General features: G+C 38.1%; 1 protein-coding gene across 1 annotated transcript in view; it reads right to left on the reverse strand.

Moving 5' to 3' along the window:
• plx (PTB_TBC1D1_like and TBC domain-containing protein plx) overlaps window positions 1-16,836 on the reverse strand; it is a gene marked incomplete in the record, with an annotated part of 401,111 nt that overhangs the window by 20,513 nt on the left and 363,762 nt on the right. The window contains 2 exon segments of the mRNA XM_070085876.1: window positions 8,156-8,365; window positions 10,763-10,932. Of these exon segments, the coding sequence (XP_069941977.1) occupies window positions 8,156-8,365; window positions 10,763-10,932 (380 nt within the window).

Raw genomic sequence — 16,836 nt, forward strand, 5'->3', positions numbered from 1 at the left:
ACATCTGCCACATTGCTCCTCTATCCACTCTATCATATGCCTTTTCTAAATCCATAAATGCAATAAAAACTTCCCTACCTTTATCTAAATACTGTTCACATATATGCTTCAATGTAAACACTTGATCTACACATCCCCTACCCACTCTGAAGCCTCCTTGCTCGTCCGCAATTCTACATTCTGTCTTACCTCTAATTCTTTCAATTATAACCCTACCGTATACTTTTCCTGGTATACTCAGTAAACTTATTCCTCTATAATTTTTACAATCTCTTTTGTCCCCTTTCCCTTTATATAAAGGGACTATACATGCTCTCTGCCAATCCCTAGGTACCTTCCCCTCTTTCATACATTTATTAAACAAAAGTAAATTTTTCTTTTTCAACACATCAACCATTTCCCACTAAGGCAGGGTGACCCCAAAACAGAAAGAAATACTTTTACCATCATTCACACACAATCACTGTCTTTGCACCCAGATACGACAGTTTAGATTTCGCTCCCAACAGCCAATATCCCAAGCCTCACCTTTAAAGTGCAAGCACTGTACTTCCAACCTCCAGGACTCAAAATTATTACCCTGCTCATACTCCAACAGCTCGTCGGTCTCAAAAACCATTTGTCTCCACTCACTCCTATCTAATACATGTACATTCACACATGCCTGTTGCATGTCCAAGCCCACTTGCACACAAAACCTCTTTTACTCTTTCCCTCCATCCTTTCCCATGACAATCCCTACCCCTCCTCCCCTCCACCACAGATTTATACACCATCCAAGTCATTCTATTTTGCTTCATTCTCTCTAAATGATCAAACCACCTCAACAACCCCCCTTCAGCCCTCTGAATACTTTAAGTAACTCCACACCACCTAATTTCCAAACTACAAATTTTCTGCAAATGTGAATATGGTTACTAATATCAGTAACATTGGATTACATTCCACTACTTTATGTTAGGATACACCATTTACACCTACCATCCGACTTACGACCTGCTCGACTTACGACCGTGTTTTTTATGCCAAATTTCTGGGAAATAAATAACTATTTGTGTTGTACACAGTGTTTATCCTAAACCTTACAGTATAAAATACAGTACTAATAACATAAAAAGTAAAGTAAAACATTAAATACAAAAATAAAACAATAAAATAAAGTCATTACAAAAATGTTTTTTTGATATTCAGTAGTAAAGTTCGACTTAAGACCATTTCGACTTACAACCGGTTTCTCGGAACAAAACTCGGTCGTCAGTTGGATGGTAGGTGTATTTTTAAGTTAAAAATATACAACCTCAGTGTGCAGTGTCTAAAAATGATTTACGAAAACTATTCCCTGAATAGCTAAATGCTTCAGTATAATTTTTTCGCAACAATGCCCATCTTCCAAGGTAAGGTGATCTTCCCAAAAAAGGAAACATGTTTATTATCAAACCCTTTCTCCTGTATAAATTACTAAACGTAATAAGACAAACTTTCGTTTTGCTTTTTGGGTCACCCTACTTTGGTGGGATACAGCCAGTTTGTTGATAATTTTTTTTTTTTTTTAACAAGTCGGCCGTCTCCCACCAAGGCAGGGTGACCCAAAAAGAAAGAAAATCCCCAGAAAGAAAATACTTTCATCATCATTCAACACTTTCACCTCACTCACACATAATCACTGTTTTTACAGAGGTGCTCAGAATACAACAGTTTAGAAGTATATACGTATAAAGATACACAACATATCCCTCCAAACTGCCAATATCCCAAACCCCTCCTTTAAAGTACAGGCATTGTACTTCCCATTTCCAGGACTCAAGTCTAGCTATATAAAATAATTAGTTTCCCTGAATCCCGTCATTAAATACGTATTACCCTGCTCACACTCCAACAGCTCGTCAGGTCCCAAATACCATTCATCTCCATTCACTCCTATCTAACACGCTCATGCACGCTTGCTGGAGGTCCAAGCCACTCGCCCACAAAACCTTGTTTACCCCCTCCCTCCAACCCTTTCGAGGACGACCCCTACCCCGCCTTCCTTCTCCTACAGATTTATATGCTCTCCATGTCATTCTTTGATCCATTCTCTCTAAATGACCAAACCACCCCAACAACCCCTCTTCAGCCCTCTGACTAATACTTTTATTAACTCCACACCTTCTCCTAATTTCCACACTCTGAATTTTCTGCATAATATTTACACCACACATTGCCCTTAGATAGGACATCTTCACTGCCTCCAACCGCTTCCTCGCTGCAGCATTTACAACCGAAGCTTCACACCCATATAAAAGTGTTGGAACAACTATACTTTCATACATTCCCGTCTTTGCCTCCATAGATAATGTTCTTTGTCTCCACATATACCTCAGTGCACCACTCACCTTTTTTCCCTTATCAATTATATGATTAACCTCATCCTTCATAAATCCACCCACTGATACGTCAACTCCCAAATATCTGAAAATATCCACTTCTTCCATACTTCTCCTCCCCAATTTGATATCCAATTTTTCTTTCTCTAAATCATTTGATACCCTCATCACATTACTCTTTTCTATGTTCATTTTCAACTTTCTACCTTTACACACACTCCCAAACTCGTCCACTAACCTGTGCAATTTTTCTTTAGAATCACCCGTATGTACTGTATAAGTACAGTATCATCAGCAAAAAGTAACTGTGTCACTTCCCATTTTGTATTTAATTCCCCAAAATTTAATCCCACCCCTCTCCCGAACACCCTAGCATTTACTTCTATTACAACCCCATCTATAAATATAATAAACAACCATGGTGACATTACACATCCCTGTCTAAGACCTACTTTTACCAGGAAGTAGTCTCCCTCTCTTCTACACACCCTAACCTGAGCCTCACTATCCTCATAAAAACTTTACAGCATTTAGTAACTTACCACCTATTCCATATACTTGCAACATCTGCCACATTGCTCCTCTATCAACTATCAAATGCCTTTTCTAAATCCATAAATGCAATAAAAACTTCCCTACCTTTATCTAAATAGTGTTCACATATATGCTTCAATGTAAACACCTGATCTACACATCCCCTACCCACTCTAAAACCTCCTTGCTCATCTGCAATCCTACATTCTGTCTTAACTCTAATTCTTTCAATAATAACCCTACCGTACACTATATCTCACCCTGCTTTTAACATTTCTGTCATGATCCCGTCAGTTCCAGCTGCTTTACCCCCTTTCATTCTACGTAATGCCTCACGCACCTCCCCCACACACCAGATGTGCACACACATTACAATTCTTATGCTACTAAACTATAACATTCCAACCCTCCTTCAAAGAGCAGGCCCTATATTTCCCACCTCCAGGGCTAAAGTCAGGATAACTGGTTATGGCAAGAAAAGAGGGAATATAAATGTATTAATTCAAGGATTATGTGGAGTAAAATAAAGGCTGGATGTGAAAAGTGGGTTATAGTAAGCATTTATGCACCTGGAGAAGAGACAAGTGTAGAGGAGAGAGAGAGAGATTTTGGGAAATGTTGAGTGAGTGCATGGAGAGTTTTGAACCAAGTGTGAGAGTACTTGTGGTTGGGGATTTCAATGCTAAAGTGGGTAAAAATGTTGTGTAGTAGGTAAATTTGGGGTGCCAGGGGTAAATGAAAATGGGGAGCCTTTAATTTGAGCTATGTGTAGAAAGAGGTTTGGTAATAAGTAATACATATTTTATGATAAAGAGGATAGGTATACAGTCCTCCCTCACAAATCCGGCATCATTGGGACCTGTAGTGTGCCGGATTACTGAGTTTGCCGGATTACAGAGTGGTTAGGTTAGAATACACTTAATAAAATTAGCCAACTTGACTTACACAAAGTTCATTGAATATCGGCAAAAATCAAACATTTCCTCTACTTTGAGCTCAATTTCAAGGTACTTTTCGTCATGAAAGCAATCAAAATCATGTCTATTTCTGTGATATATCTTCCATTCTATCAAATGAGTCCAAAAAAAACGAGAATACAACCATAAAAACATACGAAAACATACTGCAAAGAGGCGGCTAATGGCTGAGAAGTGAACTCCCTTATTTATCGTCCGTCTTTTTTGTTTTTGTTGTACATTAAGAAGCATCTTTCCATCATACATTGCCCAAGTTTCAATGAGATAGCCCAACAAACAACCGAGAAAAAAAAAATATTTACCAAAAATCATATATGGCAAGCCCAAGCCAGGTACTGAAAATAAGTCACTTTGTCTGACTTTTCTGGGTTATTCTAGGTTCTCTATACATACACTGCTATGTATGATAATCTATGTAACTGTATTTGTGTATACCTGAATAAACTTACTTACTTCTAGTCTGTCAACTGAGTACAAGAAACCGCCCATTCACTTATTTCAACTACCCAATAAAGTGGTCAGAAATTGGCAATTTGGCCGATTTCACACAAATTTCAACAGATGCAAATTTCAAAATAGTGTCCAGAATAAATAATGCAGACATTCCTGGCACTAAAATAACATTTTCTCTGTTCATTAGTCACGGCTACAGGCCCCTCTTATATTACTCTTGCTTACCATTTGGAATTTTTATTCACAAAATATAGAAGATTTACTGTTATGCAGACTGCTGCATTAAAGAAATAATTGTATACATAATGTCAATCCATTCTTGACGCCGTACTGGAATTTGGACTGGCAGGCGGACAGGTATTGGACGGTGATGTCATTTGTTTACTCTTGAGCTTCGTTAAAAAATAGAACATTTTCGCTACTGTGAGCGCAATTTCAAGGTACTTTTCTTCATGAAAGCAATCAAAATCATATCTATTTCTGTAATATATCTTTCATTCAATCAAATGAGACCGAAAAAATGAGAATATAACCACAACAACCACACAAAAATATACTGCTATGCGGCCGCTAATGGCTGAGAAGTGAACTCCGCTATTTATGGTCTGATTTCTTTCATTTTTGGTGTACGTGAAGAAGTATCTTTCCATCATACATTGTCCAAGTTTGAATAAGATAACCCAACAAACAACTTAGAAAATAATAATAATAATAATAATAATAATAATAATAATAATAATAATAATATCTTTATTTACTACACGTACATGTACAAGGTATACAGGCCTAGCTGACATCAATCAATGACATACTACTGTATAGAAAGCCGCTTGTTATGCTGAGTATTTCAAGAAAATTAGGTCAGTATCCCAGGATAACACCCACACTAGCTGACTAACACCCAGGTACCCATTTACTGATGGGTAAACATAGACAACAGGTGTAAGAAACACACCTAATGTTTTTACCCTGGCTGGGAATCGAATATTTACCAAAAATCATATATGGCTAACCCAAGCCAGGTACTAGAAATATGTCACGTTGACTTTTTTTGGGTTATCCTAGGTTCTCTACACATATGCTGCTGTGTGTGATAATCTATAGAGAGAAAATAATTTTTTTGTCTCAAGTTTATGGTGGAGTACGAGTGTATATCATAGTTAGCCCTGTGCTATACTTCGTTTTCTCTAATATAAGTCCCCAAGACAAGAATAGGAAAATGTATTTGTATACCATATCCTCTTCATAACTCTGTCGAACTGCTCGGTGTTATGCCAAATATTATTTATTCTGGAGTATTTAACATGTTTTATGTTATTTATATTGTTTATTATGTCATATTAGATCAATTGTGATAGGCAAATAAGCTGTAGTGTTGATATTAGGGTAATAATAAAGCATATTCTCCTGCTTCATGAGACTGAGTTCATGACAACCGACAGTGGCTTCAAAGCCACCTTATCTTTAATGGATAATGTACTGTGTAGGTGCTTTACATAATGAGAAGCATTTCTTTTATTCATTGGAACCATGGCTAGGGCTAAAAGTAACCAGGTTAAAACAATAAACGGAGAAAAAGAAATTGGAATAACTTATGCAGCAAGTAGCGCCACCAAACAGTATCAGCAGGTTGGTGTGGCGACCCTGGAAATTTGAAATTATGCTAGCCAAAATTAGTGCTGAATAACTGAAGGAACCGAATAACTGATTGCCGGATTTGTGAGGGAGGACTGTACAAGGTATGATATAGCAAGTAATGAAAGTAGTTTGTTAGATTATGTATTAGAGGATAAAAGGTTGATAGGTAGGCTTCAGGATGTCCATGTTTACAGAGGGGCAACTGATATATCGGATCATTACTTAGTTGTAGCTACAGTTAGAGTTGTCAGCATAGTTGCTGATCCCCTGTATATGTTTGTGCAGCATGTCTGAGTATATATTTTATATAGTTGATCCCTTGCTAGGCCTAGGGGCTAGCATGTGACGTCACATGATGCCACATGTGAGCGTCAGTCGCCCTGCCTCTCTCTAAGTTCCCGGATAGACCCACAGGCAAGAACAAGGCTAGGCTGGGCTTCCCCTCATGACTGCAAATGTAAGTGTTACCAGCCGTACCCAAGTGTATTACTACACCACCTTCATTTCCTAGAACCCCCACGTTACAGAGTAAGAGGTAGATGGGACTAAAGGAAAATGGAAACAACAAGTAAGAGAGAGGTGAAAGTGTATAAACTAAGGAAGGAGGAATATTGGGTGAGATATAAGCAACTACTGGCAGAAAGGTGGGGTAGTGCAAGTATGAGTAGTGGGGGGTTGAAGAGGGTTGGAATAGTTTTAAAAATGCAGTATTAGAATGTGGGGCAGAAGTTTGTGGCTATAGGAGGGTGGGTGCAGGAGGAAAGAGGAGTGATTCTTGGAATGATGAAGTAAAAGGTGTGATAAAAGAGAAAACGGTAGCTTATGAGAGGTTTTTACAAAGCAGAAGTGTTCTAAGAAGAGTAGAGTATAAGGAGAGTAAAAGAAAGGTGAAGACAGTGGTGAGAGTGTGCAAAAGGAGAGCAGATGATAGACTGGGAGAGGCAATGTCAAGAAATTTTGATGAAAACAAGAAAAATTTTTGGAGATAAACAAGTTAAGAAAGCCTAGGGAACAAATGGATTTGTCAGTAGGGGAGTAGTAGAAGGGGAGCTTGATGTATTGAGTAGATGATGGGAATATTTTGAGGAACTTTTAAATGTCGACAAAAAAAAGGAAGGCGGTCATTTCATGCATTGGCCAGGGAGGTATTACATCTTTCAGAAGTGAAGAACAGGAGGATGTGATTGTGGGGGAGGTGCGTGAGGCATTACGTAGAATGAAAGGGGATAAAGCAGCAGGAACTGACGGGATCATGACAGAAATGTTAAAAGCAGGGGGGGGGGGAGACATAGTGTTCGAGTGGTTGGTATTTTTGTTTAATGAATGTATGGAAGAGGGGAAAGAACCTAGTGATTGACAAAGAGCATGTATAATTCCTTTATATAAAGGAAGGAACAAAAGATATTGTTTACTGAGTACACCAGGAAAAGTGTATGGTAGGGTTATTATTGAAAGAATTAGAGGCAAGACAGAATGTAGGATTGCAGATGAACAAGGAGGTTTTTGGTTTAAAACAGCGACCCTGCACTGTATTTTCATATGGTATTTAGGATTGTATTCTAGTTTTCCTGGTCTCATTTTATAAAATGGAAGAATATTACAGAAATTGAGATGATTTTGATTGGTTTCATAATGAAAAGTACCTTGAAATTGAGCTCAAAGTAGCAGAAATGTTCGATTTTTACTAAATTTCGTTTTGGGGATTTTCTTTCTTTTTGGGTCACCCTGCCTGGGTGGGAGATGGCTGACTCGTTGAAAAAAAAAAATGGTTTCCCTGAATCCCTACATATATGTTACCCTGCTCACAATCTAACATCATGTCAAACCACATTTATGCAACGTTTGAGTCATGACAGTGAGTCAAGGACCTACAACTGACCAAGAACATGGGTGATACCCGGAAGCACAACTGTTGAACAAGTAGCTCTGTGCCCACTTCCCTTCCAATATTTTTGAGGGAAGATCACTTCTGAAAATTTTCTGGTATGCACTCATATGATAGGAGGATTTTGAGGGACTGAAAAAATTATTTGCATATCACTAAGGCTGATTAATGTATTGTAATTATGATTTGAAATAAAATTCACTATATGACAGAATTTATATTTTTTACTCCTATTTTCTACTTTTCCAATGTATTTAAAATTAAGAATAAAAAAGAAAGGGAGCAATGATTAGCCAGACTAATACCTGATTCGAAGTTTCAAGTGCATGTTGATGTGAATTTGCATGATGAAGCTGTTCCAGTAGATCTAAATTCTGCCTTTTAAGATTCTTATTGGCTTCTTTCAATTTCTGGAAATCAGTATGATTCTGAGGTGAGAAAGCCAACTCCTCCTGCAGAACATGGTATTCAACTTCATATGCCTGCAGCTCCTGTCGCAATGAGCAGTCACAAGCCTGCAATTGAAAAAGAAAGTGTCCAATTCTTACTTAGTTTTCTCCCTACATAAAGGTATATATTAACCCTTTGAGGGTTTCCGACATACTAGTATGGCTTACGCACCAGGGTTGTTGACGTACTAGAATGTGCCTTCAAATCTAATGAGAGAAAACTGGTAGGCCTACATATGAAAGAATGGGTCTATGTGGTCAGTGTGCACAGTATAAAAAAAATCCTGCAGCACACAGTGCATAATGAGAGAAAAAACTCCGACTGTGTTTTTGGTTTAAAACAGCGACTCTGCACTGTATTTTCGTATGGTATTTAGGATTGTATTCTAGTTTTCCTGGTCTCATTTTATAGAATGGAAGAATATTGCAGAAATTGAGATGATTTTGATTGAGCTCAAAGTAGCAGAAATGTTCGATTTTTACTAAATTTCAAAAGTAAACAAATTATGCAAAGCGTCCAATACACGTCAACTGGTGAGTCTAATATTCTTTCATAAGTGCACTGATATTATTTATACCATTTCTACACTAATGCAATAGTCTGCATAACAGTAAATCTTCTATTTTTTGTGAGAATAAAAATTCAAAGTGGAAAGTAAAAGAGATGTAAGAGGGGCCTGGGGACATGACTAATGAACAGAGAAAATGTTATTCTGGACCCTATTTGGAAACTGGCATATTCTGAAATTTGTGTGAAAGTGGCAAAATTGCCAATTTCTGACCACTTTACTGGATATTTGAAATCGGTAAATGGGTAGTTTCTTGTACTCATTCAATAGAAAAAAATAGAGTTCTAGCAAAATAGATATGATATTTGTCAATTAGTGCACTGAAATTGGCAGAAAATAGGGCTCAAAGTGGGCGAAATCGCTGATGCGTTAACATCGTCGAGACCGCTAACTTCGCGAGAGCATAATTCCATAAGTTTTCCATCAAATTTCATACTTTTGGTGTCCTTATGATCGGGAAAAGATTCTCTATCATTTCATAAGAAAAAATAATTTTTTTTTTCCGAAAAATTTTCGACCCTGAGAAAGAGTTTAGGAGAGGGCCTCTCAACCCTGAAAGGGTGAACAGTTCAGTGTTGATTTACAGGCCATAATCTGTTAACTGGACTTGATTTCTAGAGATTGGAAGTACAGCTCCTGCACTTTTAAGGATAAGTAATGGATGGTGTGTTTTCATGGATCAATGGAACTGTGATAACCACAGTTCTGGAAAGACAGCTAGATAATGGATAATGGTAAATGCATTTTCCTTCTTTGTTTTTTTTTTTTATCATCACACTGGCCGATTCCCACCAAGGCAGGGTGGCTCGAAAAAGAAAAACTTTCACCATCACTCACTCCATCACTGTCTTGCCAGAAGGGTGCTTTACACTACAGTTTTTAAACTGCAACATTAACACCCCTCCTTCAGAGTGCAGGCACTGTACTTCCCATCTCCAGGACTCAAGTCCGGCCTGCCAGTTTCCCTGAACCCCTTCATAAATGTTACTTTGCTCACACTCCAACAGCACGTCAAGTATTAAAAACCATTTGTCTCCATTCACTCCTATCAAACATGCTCACGCATGCCTGCTGGAAGTCCAAGCCCCTCGCACACAAAACCTCCTTTACCCCCTCCCTCCAACCTTTCTTAGGCCGTCCCCTACCCCGCCTTCCTTCCACTACAGACTGATACACTCTTGAAGTCATTCTGTTTCGCTCCATTCTCTCCACATGTCCGAACCACCTCAACAACCCTTCCTCAGCCCTCTGGACAACAGTTTTGGTAATCCCGCACCTCCTCCTAACTTCCAAACTACGAATTCTCTGCATTATATTTACACCACACATTGCCCTCAGACATGACATCTCCACTGCCTCCAGCCTTCTCCTCGCTGCAACATTCATCACCCATGCTTCACACCTATATAAGAGCGTTGGTAAAACTATACTCTCATACATTCCTCTCTTTGCCTCCAAGGACAAAGTTCTTTGTCTCCACAGACTCCTAAGACTTCATTATACATGTACAAATTAAATAAACATGACTTGGTACTATCCACAACTGAAAAGTAACAGTACTGAATATAAAAATATTAGTAAAATATTTTTGGGTAAAAAATTAACTAAATACATATTATGGCTCAGAAATACATCTCTGTCTATAACATGGAATTCTGTGGGAAAATAGGTTCTGAGTCCTGAGCACTCAAATTAGAAAGTTTTCAGAAATGCATTAGGGTTACAAGTTGGGGAGCAGCTGTACTTGAATTTTCAATGATCCTTATATATGAACACGTCTTACACCCCTCAACAAGAAAAAAATTATTTCATATACACTTTGAATATATATTTATTTTAATTATCACAATGGAAAAACTAATAGATAAAAAGTTAATAAATCTTATTACTGTACCTGAGAAATGATGTTTCCCATCTCATGGATATTAAGATTGGTCATAGAAGTTTTTATGTAGTCCATAATTTGTTCAAATGAATCACAAGCCATCAGCGCTTCCTCATGCGTCTTAAGAAGCACTAGCGCTACCCGAAACACTGCCTCCATACCCTCTTTGAACACCATATCTGCAAAGAATAATGCCTCAAAAATAAAATAAAAATAAAGAGGCTTGTACAGTGATAGTTCAGGATGGCAATATCCTTGCATAATTGACAAAGTGAAACTAGAAACATGGAAGATTGATACATGGTTAGGATCCAAAATCCCTAGGAGGAGTTTCAAAGGCACAGGAACAGCCAAAGCCAGGGACCACAAGCAGAAGATGGGCAACACATGGCCTGGACTGAACATAAGAACATAAGAAAGGAGGAACACTGCAGCAGGCCTGTTGGCCCATACTAGGCAGGTCCTTTACAATTCATCCCACTAACAAAACATTTGACCAACCCAATTTTCAATGCTACCCATGAAATAAGCTCTGATGTGCAAGTCCCACTCAAATCCAACCCCTCCCACTCATGTACCTATCCAACCTAAATTTGAAACCACCCAAAGTCCCAGCCTCAATAACCCAACTAGGTAGACTGTTCCACTCATCAACTACCCTATTTCCAAACCAATACTTTCCTGTGTCCTTTCTAAATCTAAACTTATCTAATTTAAATCCATTACTGCGGGTTCTCTCTTGGAGAGATATCCTCAAGACCTTATTAATATCCCCTTTATTAATACCTATCTTCCACTTATACACTTCGATCAGGTCTCCCCTCATTCTTCGTCTAACAAGTGAATGTAACTTAAGAGTCTTCAATCTTTCTTCATAAGGAAGATTTCTAATGCTATGTATTAATTTAGTCATCCTACGCTGAATGTTTTCTAACGAATTTATGTCCATTTTGTAATATGGAGACCAGAATTGAGCTGCATAATCTAGGTGAGGCCTTACTAATGATGTATAAAGCTGCAGTATGACCTATGGACTTCTGTTGCTTACACTTCTTGATATAAATCCCAGTAATCTATTTGCCTTATTACGTACGCTTAGGCATTGCTGTCTTGGTTTAAGGTTGCTGCTCACCATAACCCCCAAGTCCTTTTCGCAATCTGTATGGCTAAGTTCTACATCATTTAACTTATAAGTGCTAGGGTTATGGACACTCCCAAGCTTCAGAACCTTGCATTTATCTACATTGAACTGCACCAAGATGGATGGGGTTCACTTATCTAGGTCTGGGGTGGGAGCACTGGCAACTGCAGTGCAGGGAGCTGCTAGGACTTTAAACTAGGAATAGTTAGTGGTATGGGTTTCGGCAGGAAAACAGTTAAGTCCCAGTGTAGTAACATTATGAGTTCTAGGGGAACTAGTAATAAGCAGAACGAGGTAGATATTGAAAAGCCAGTGACACTGGGTGATAAGGACAGTAACAGGTTAAGTAGAAAAACAGAAATGAGCAGGAAGGGTAAAGACAAAGGAGAGTCTTTCAATGTTTATTATGCTAATAGCCGTAGTGCTAGGAATAAGATGGACGAGTTGAGATTAGTTGCTAGTGCAGGTAACATTGATGTATTTGCCTTAACTGAGATGTGGTTTAATTAAAAAAGTCAGGACATGCCTGCAGAATGTCACATTCAGGGTTTTAAATTGTTCCAAGTAGATAGAAGTATCGGGAAGGGGGGTGGGGTGGCATTGTATGTCCGAGATCGCTTGAACTGTTGCATAAAAACGTATATTAAGTCTGAAGTAACACATACAGAGTCTGTTTGGACAGAATTTTCAGGACATGAAAAACTGATTTTAGGAGTGATATACCGTCCCCCAAACTTAGATAGGGACCAAGGGAGACTACTATGGGAGGAAACTGTTAAGGCCACAAGGCACGATAATGTAGTAATTTTAGGAGACTTTAACTTTAATCATATTGATTGGAATTTCTTGACTGGGAATTTAGAATCATACGACTTCTTAGAAGTAGGTCAGGAATGTTTTTTGAAGCAGTTTGTGACAGAACCTACAAGGGGAAATAACCTGCTTGACTTAGTTCTGGCAAACAATGAATCCCTTGTTAATAATTTAGAAATTTCAGAGGAATTGGGTGCTAGCAACCACAAATCAATTGCATTTAGCATTGAATGGAAGTACGATAGTAGCGATAACTCAGTAACAGTCCCAGATTTTCGCTTAGCAGATTACGATGGGCTTAGAGAACACTTATCATCTGTTGACTGGGGTAACGAAGAGAGCTATCAATATGACAGTTTTCTGAACACTATACATGCTGCTCAAAGAATGTTTATCCCGTATAAAGAAATTAGATCAAATAGAAATGACCCAAAATGGATGAATAATAGGCTGAAATATCTACTAGGGCATAAGAAAGGAATTTATAGGCGTATCAAAAGAGGTGAGGGTCACCTTATGAATCAGTATATTGACATTTAGAGGGACATTAAAAAGGGGATAAGAAAAGCTAGAAGGGACTATGAAATTAAAGTTGCTAGGGATTCTAAAACTAACCCAAAAAGTTTTTTCCAGGTCTATAGAACAAAAGTTAGAGATAAGATAGGTCCCCTTAAAAATAACTATGGGCATCTTACTGACAAAGAGAATGAAATGTGCTCGATTTTAAATAATTATTTTCTCTCAGTTTTTACACAGGAAGACACTAACAATATTCCAGTAATTAATTTTTATAGTGGGCTAGAAGAAGATAAATTATGTAACATCACAGTCACTAGTGAAATGGTTGTGAAGCAGATAGACAGACTGAAGCAAAATAAGTCGCCGGGTCCTGATGAGGTTTTTTCAAGGGTTCTTAAGGAATGCAAAATGGAACTCTGTGAACCATTAACTAATATTTTTAATTTATCTCTTCAAACAGGTGTAGTGTCTGATATGTGGAAGATGGCTAATGTAATTCCTATTTTTAAAACAGGGGACAAGTCGTTACCGTCAAATTACCGCCCAATAAGCCTGACCTCAATTGTAGGCAAATTACTAGAGTCAATTATAGCTCAGATTATAAGAAGCCATCTCGATAAGCATAGCTTGATTAATGATACTCAGCATGGATTCACAAGAGGCCGGTCTTGTCTAACTAATTTATTAACTTTCTTCAGTAAAGCTTTTGAGGCTGTTGACCACGATAAAGAATTTGATATTATTTACTTAGAATTTAGTAAGGTTTTTGATAGAGTTCCGCACCCAAGACTGTTAAAGAAAGTGGCAGCTGATGGCATTGGGGGAAAAGTGCTCTCATGGATCGAGTCATGGCTCACAGACAGGAAGCAGAGTGTGTCCATAAATGGGGTTAAATCCGAGAGGGGATCTGTAACAAGTGGAGTTCGACAGGGATCAGTCTTGGGCCCGTTGTTGTTTATAATATATATCAATGACCTTGATGAGGGAATTACTAGTGATATGAGCAAATTTGCCGATGACACAAAGATAGGTAGGATAATTGATTCAAACATAGATGTTAGGGAACTTCAGGAGGATTTAAACAAACTATATTCTTGGTCAGAAAAGTGGCAGATGCAGTTCAATGTAGATAAATGCAAGGTTCTGAAGCTCGGGAGTGTCCATAACCCTAGCACTTATAAGTTAAATGATGTAGAACTTAGCCATACAGATTGCGAAAAGGACTTGGGGGTTATGGTGAGCAGCAACCTTAAACCAAGACAGCAATGCCTAAGTGTACATAATAAGGCAAATAGATTACTGGGATTTATATCAAGAAGTGTAAGCAACAGAAGTCCAGAGGTCATACTGCAGGATTTAGTTAGAAAGTTCAGGACAGCTATAGACATGATTAGGAAGAAGGGGGGGCACCCTGTTATATGTGGCATTTTGCCAAGAAGAGGTGTTGGTAATGAATGGTTGTCCAGAGCAATTGGTATTAATTGTTGGCTGGATAAACACTGTAAGGATAATGCAGTACCATTCATTGACAACTGGGACAACTTCTATGGCCGAAATGACATGTATGCCAGGGATGGGGTTCACTTATCCAGGGCAGGTGTGGGTTTTCTTGCTAACTCAGTTGAGGGGGTTGTTAGGACTTTAAACTAGGATTAGTTAGAGGTATGGGTTTAGAAATGATTAATAATGAGTATGGATATATTGACTTATGCTCTGATATTAAGAATCTTAATAGTAACTGTTACGTAGTAACTCCGGGTAATGATAATTTCAGAAATTGTGTAAAAACAAAGATGAATAGGAAAAATGTGCAGAAGAAAAAACATATGATGGTATTTTATGCTAACAGTCGAAGTGCAAGAAATAAAATTAATGAACTACGTTTGGTAGCATGTGCTGGGAACTTTGATATCATTGCATTAACTGAAACGTGGTATGATTTAAAGAGTCGGGATATGACTGTTGAGTGTAATATTCAGGGATTTAAGTTATTCAATGTGGATAGATGTAATGGGAAGGGGGGAGGAGTTGCATTGTATGTCCGAGAAAATATTAATTGCTGCATAAAAACAGGTATAAAAATAGATGGAGCAGTAACAGAGTCTGTTTGGGTAGAGTTCGTGGAGGGTCAAGAAAAACTAATTCTAGGTGTAATATACCGACCTCCAGGCTTGGATCACGATAGAGGGAGACTTCTTTGGGACGAAATTGTTAGGGCTTCTGTACACAGTAACGTAGTCATAGTAGGGGACTTTAACTTTAGCCAAATTGACTGGAGTTCTTTGACAGGTAATCTAGAGTCCAGTGACTTCATGGAAACAGTTCAGGACTGTTTTCTGAAACAGAGTGTAACTGAACCTACCAGGGGTAATAATTTGCTAGACCTAGTCTTGTCAAATAAGGAAACACTCGTGAATAATCTGGAGATCACTGAAGAGCTTGGCGCAAGTGATCACAAATCCATCACCTTTAGCATTAATTGGGAATGCAAGAATAATGATAATACAGTAAAAATCCCCGATTTTCGTTCTGCCGATTATAATGGAGTTAGGGAACATTTGTCTAATCTTGATTGGGGTTATCTAGCTAATGATTTTATTGACGATAATCATACTTATGAATATGAAGGGATCTGCTTTTATGATTGTTTTCTAAATAATGTACACAGTGCCCAGAGTATATACATTTCCCAGAGAGAAATTAGGTCTAATAATAACGATCCCAAATGGGTTAACAGGAGGCTAAAGCATCTATTAGGGGAGAAAAGGGGAATTTATAGGCGCATCAGAAGAGGAGAGGTTAACCTTACTGACCAACATGTTCAGCTTAAAAGAGAAGTAAAAAAAGCGATTAGAAAGGCTAAACGTGACTATGAAATTAGAGTTGCTAATGAATCAAAGACTAATCCAAAGGGGTTCTTTCAAGTGTATAGGACGAAGGTGAAGGAAAAAGTAGGACCTCTGAAATCTGGGAATGGACAGCTGACGGATAATGAACTGGAAATGTGTTCCTTATATAATGACTATTTTTTGTCAGTTTTTACACAGGAAGATGTAAATGAGATTCCAGTAATTAACAATTATTTAGTTCCTGATGAATTCAAGTTAACTAATATTACTGTCACGAGGGACATGGTTATTAAACAGATAGACAAACTGAAACAAAATAAGTCCCCGGGACCCGATGAGTTGTTTTCAAGGGTACTTAAGGAATGCAAGATGGAGCTTAGTCAGCCATTAACGAGTGTATTCAATACGTCCATCCTTACCAGTGTTGTGCCAGATATGTGGAAGATGGCTAATGTGGTTCCTATATTCAAATCAGGGGATAAGTCCACTCCTTCAAATTACCGTCCAATAAGCCTGACATCTATAGTGGGCAAGTTATTAGAATCAATTATAGCTGACATTATCAGAAGTCACCTTGAAGAGCATAACTTGATAAAAGAATCTCAGCATGGATTCACGAGAGGTCGTTCCTGCCTGACAAACTTACTGACGTTCTTCAATAGAACATTTGAGGCAGTTGACAGTGATAAGGAATATGATATTGTTTATTTGGATTTTAGTAAAGCCTTCAACAGAGTACCTCACAAGAGACTCTTAAGAAA

The sequence above is a fragment of the Cherax quadricarinatus genome, chromosome 17 (genome assembly GCF_038502225.1).
Source record: "Cherax quadricarinatus isolate ZL_2023a chromosome 17, ASM3850222v1, whole genome shotgun sequence".
NCBI lineage: Eukaryota > Metazoa > Arthropoda > Malacostraca > Decapoda > Parastacidae > Cherax > Cherax quadricarinatus.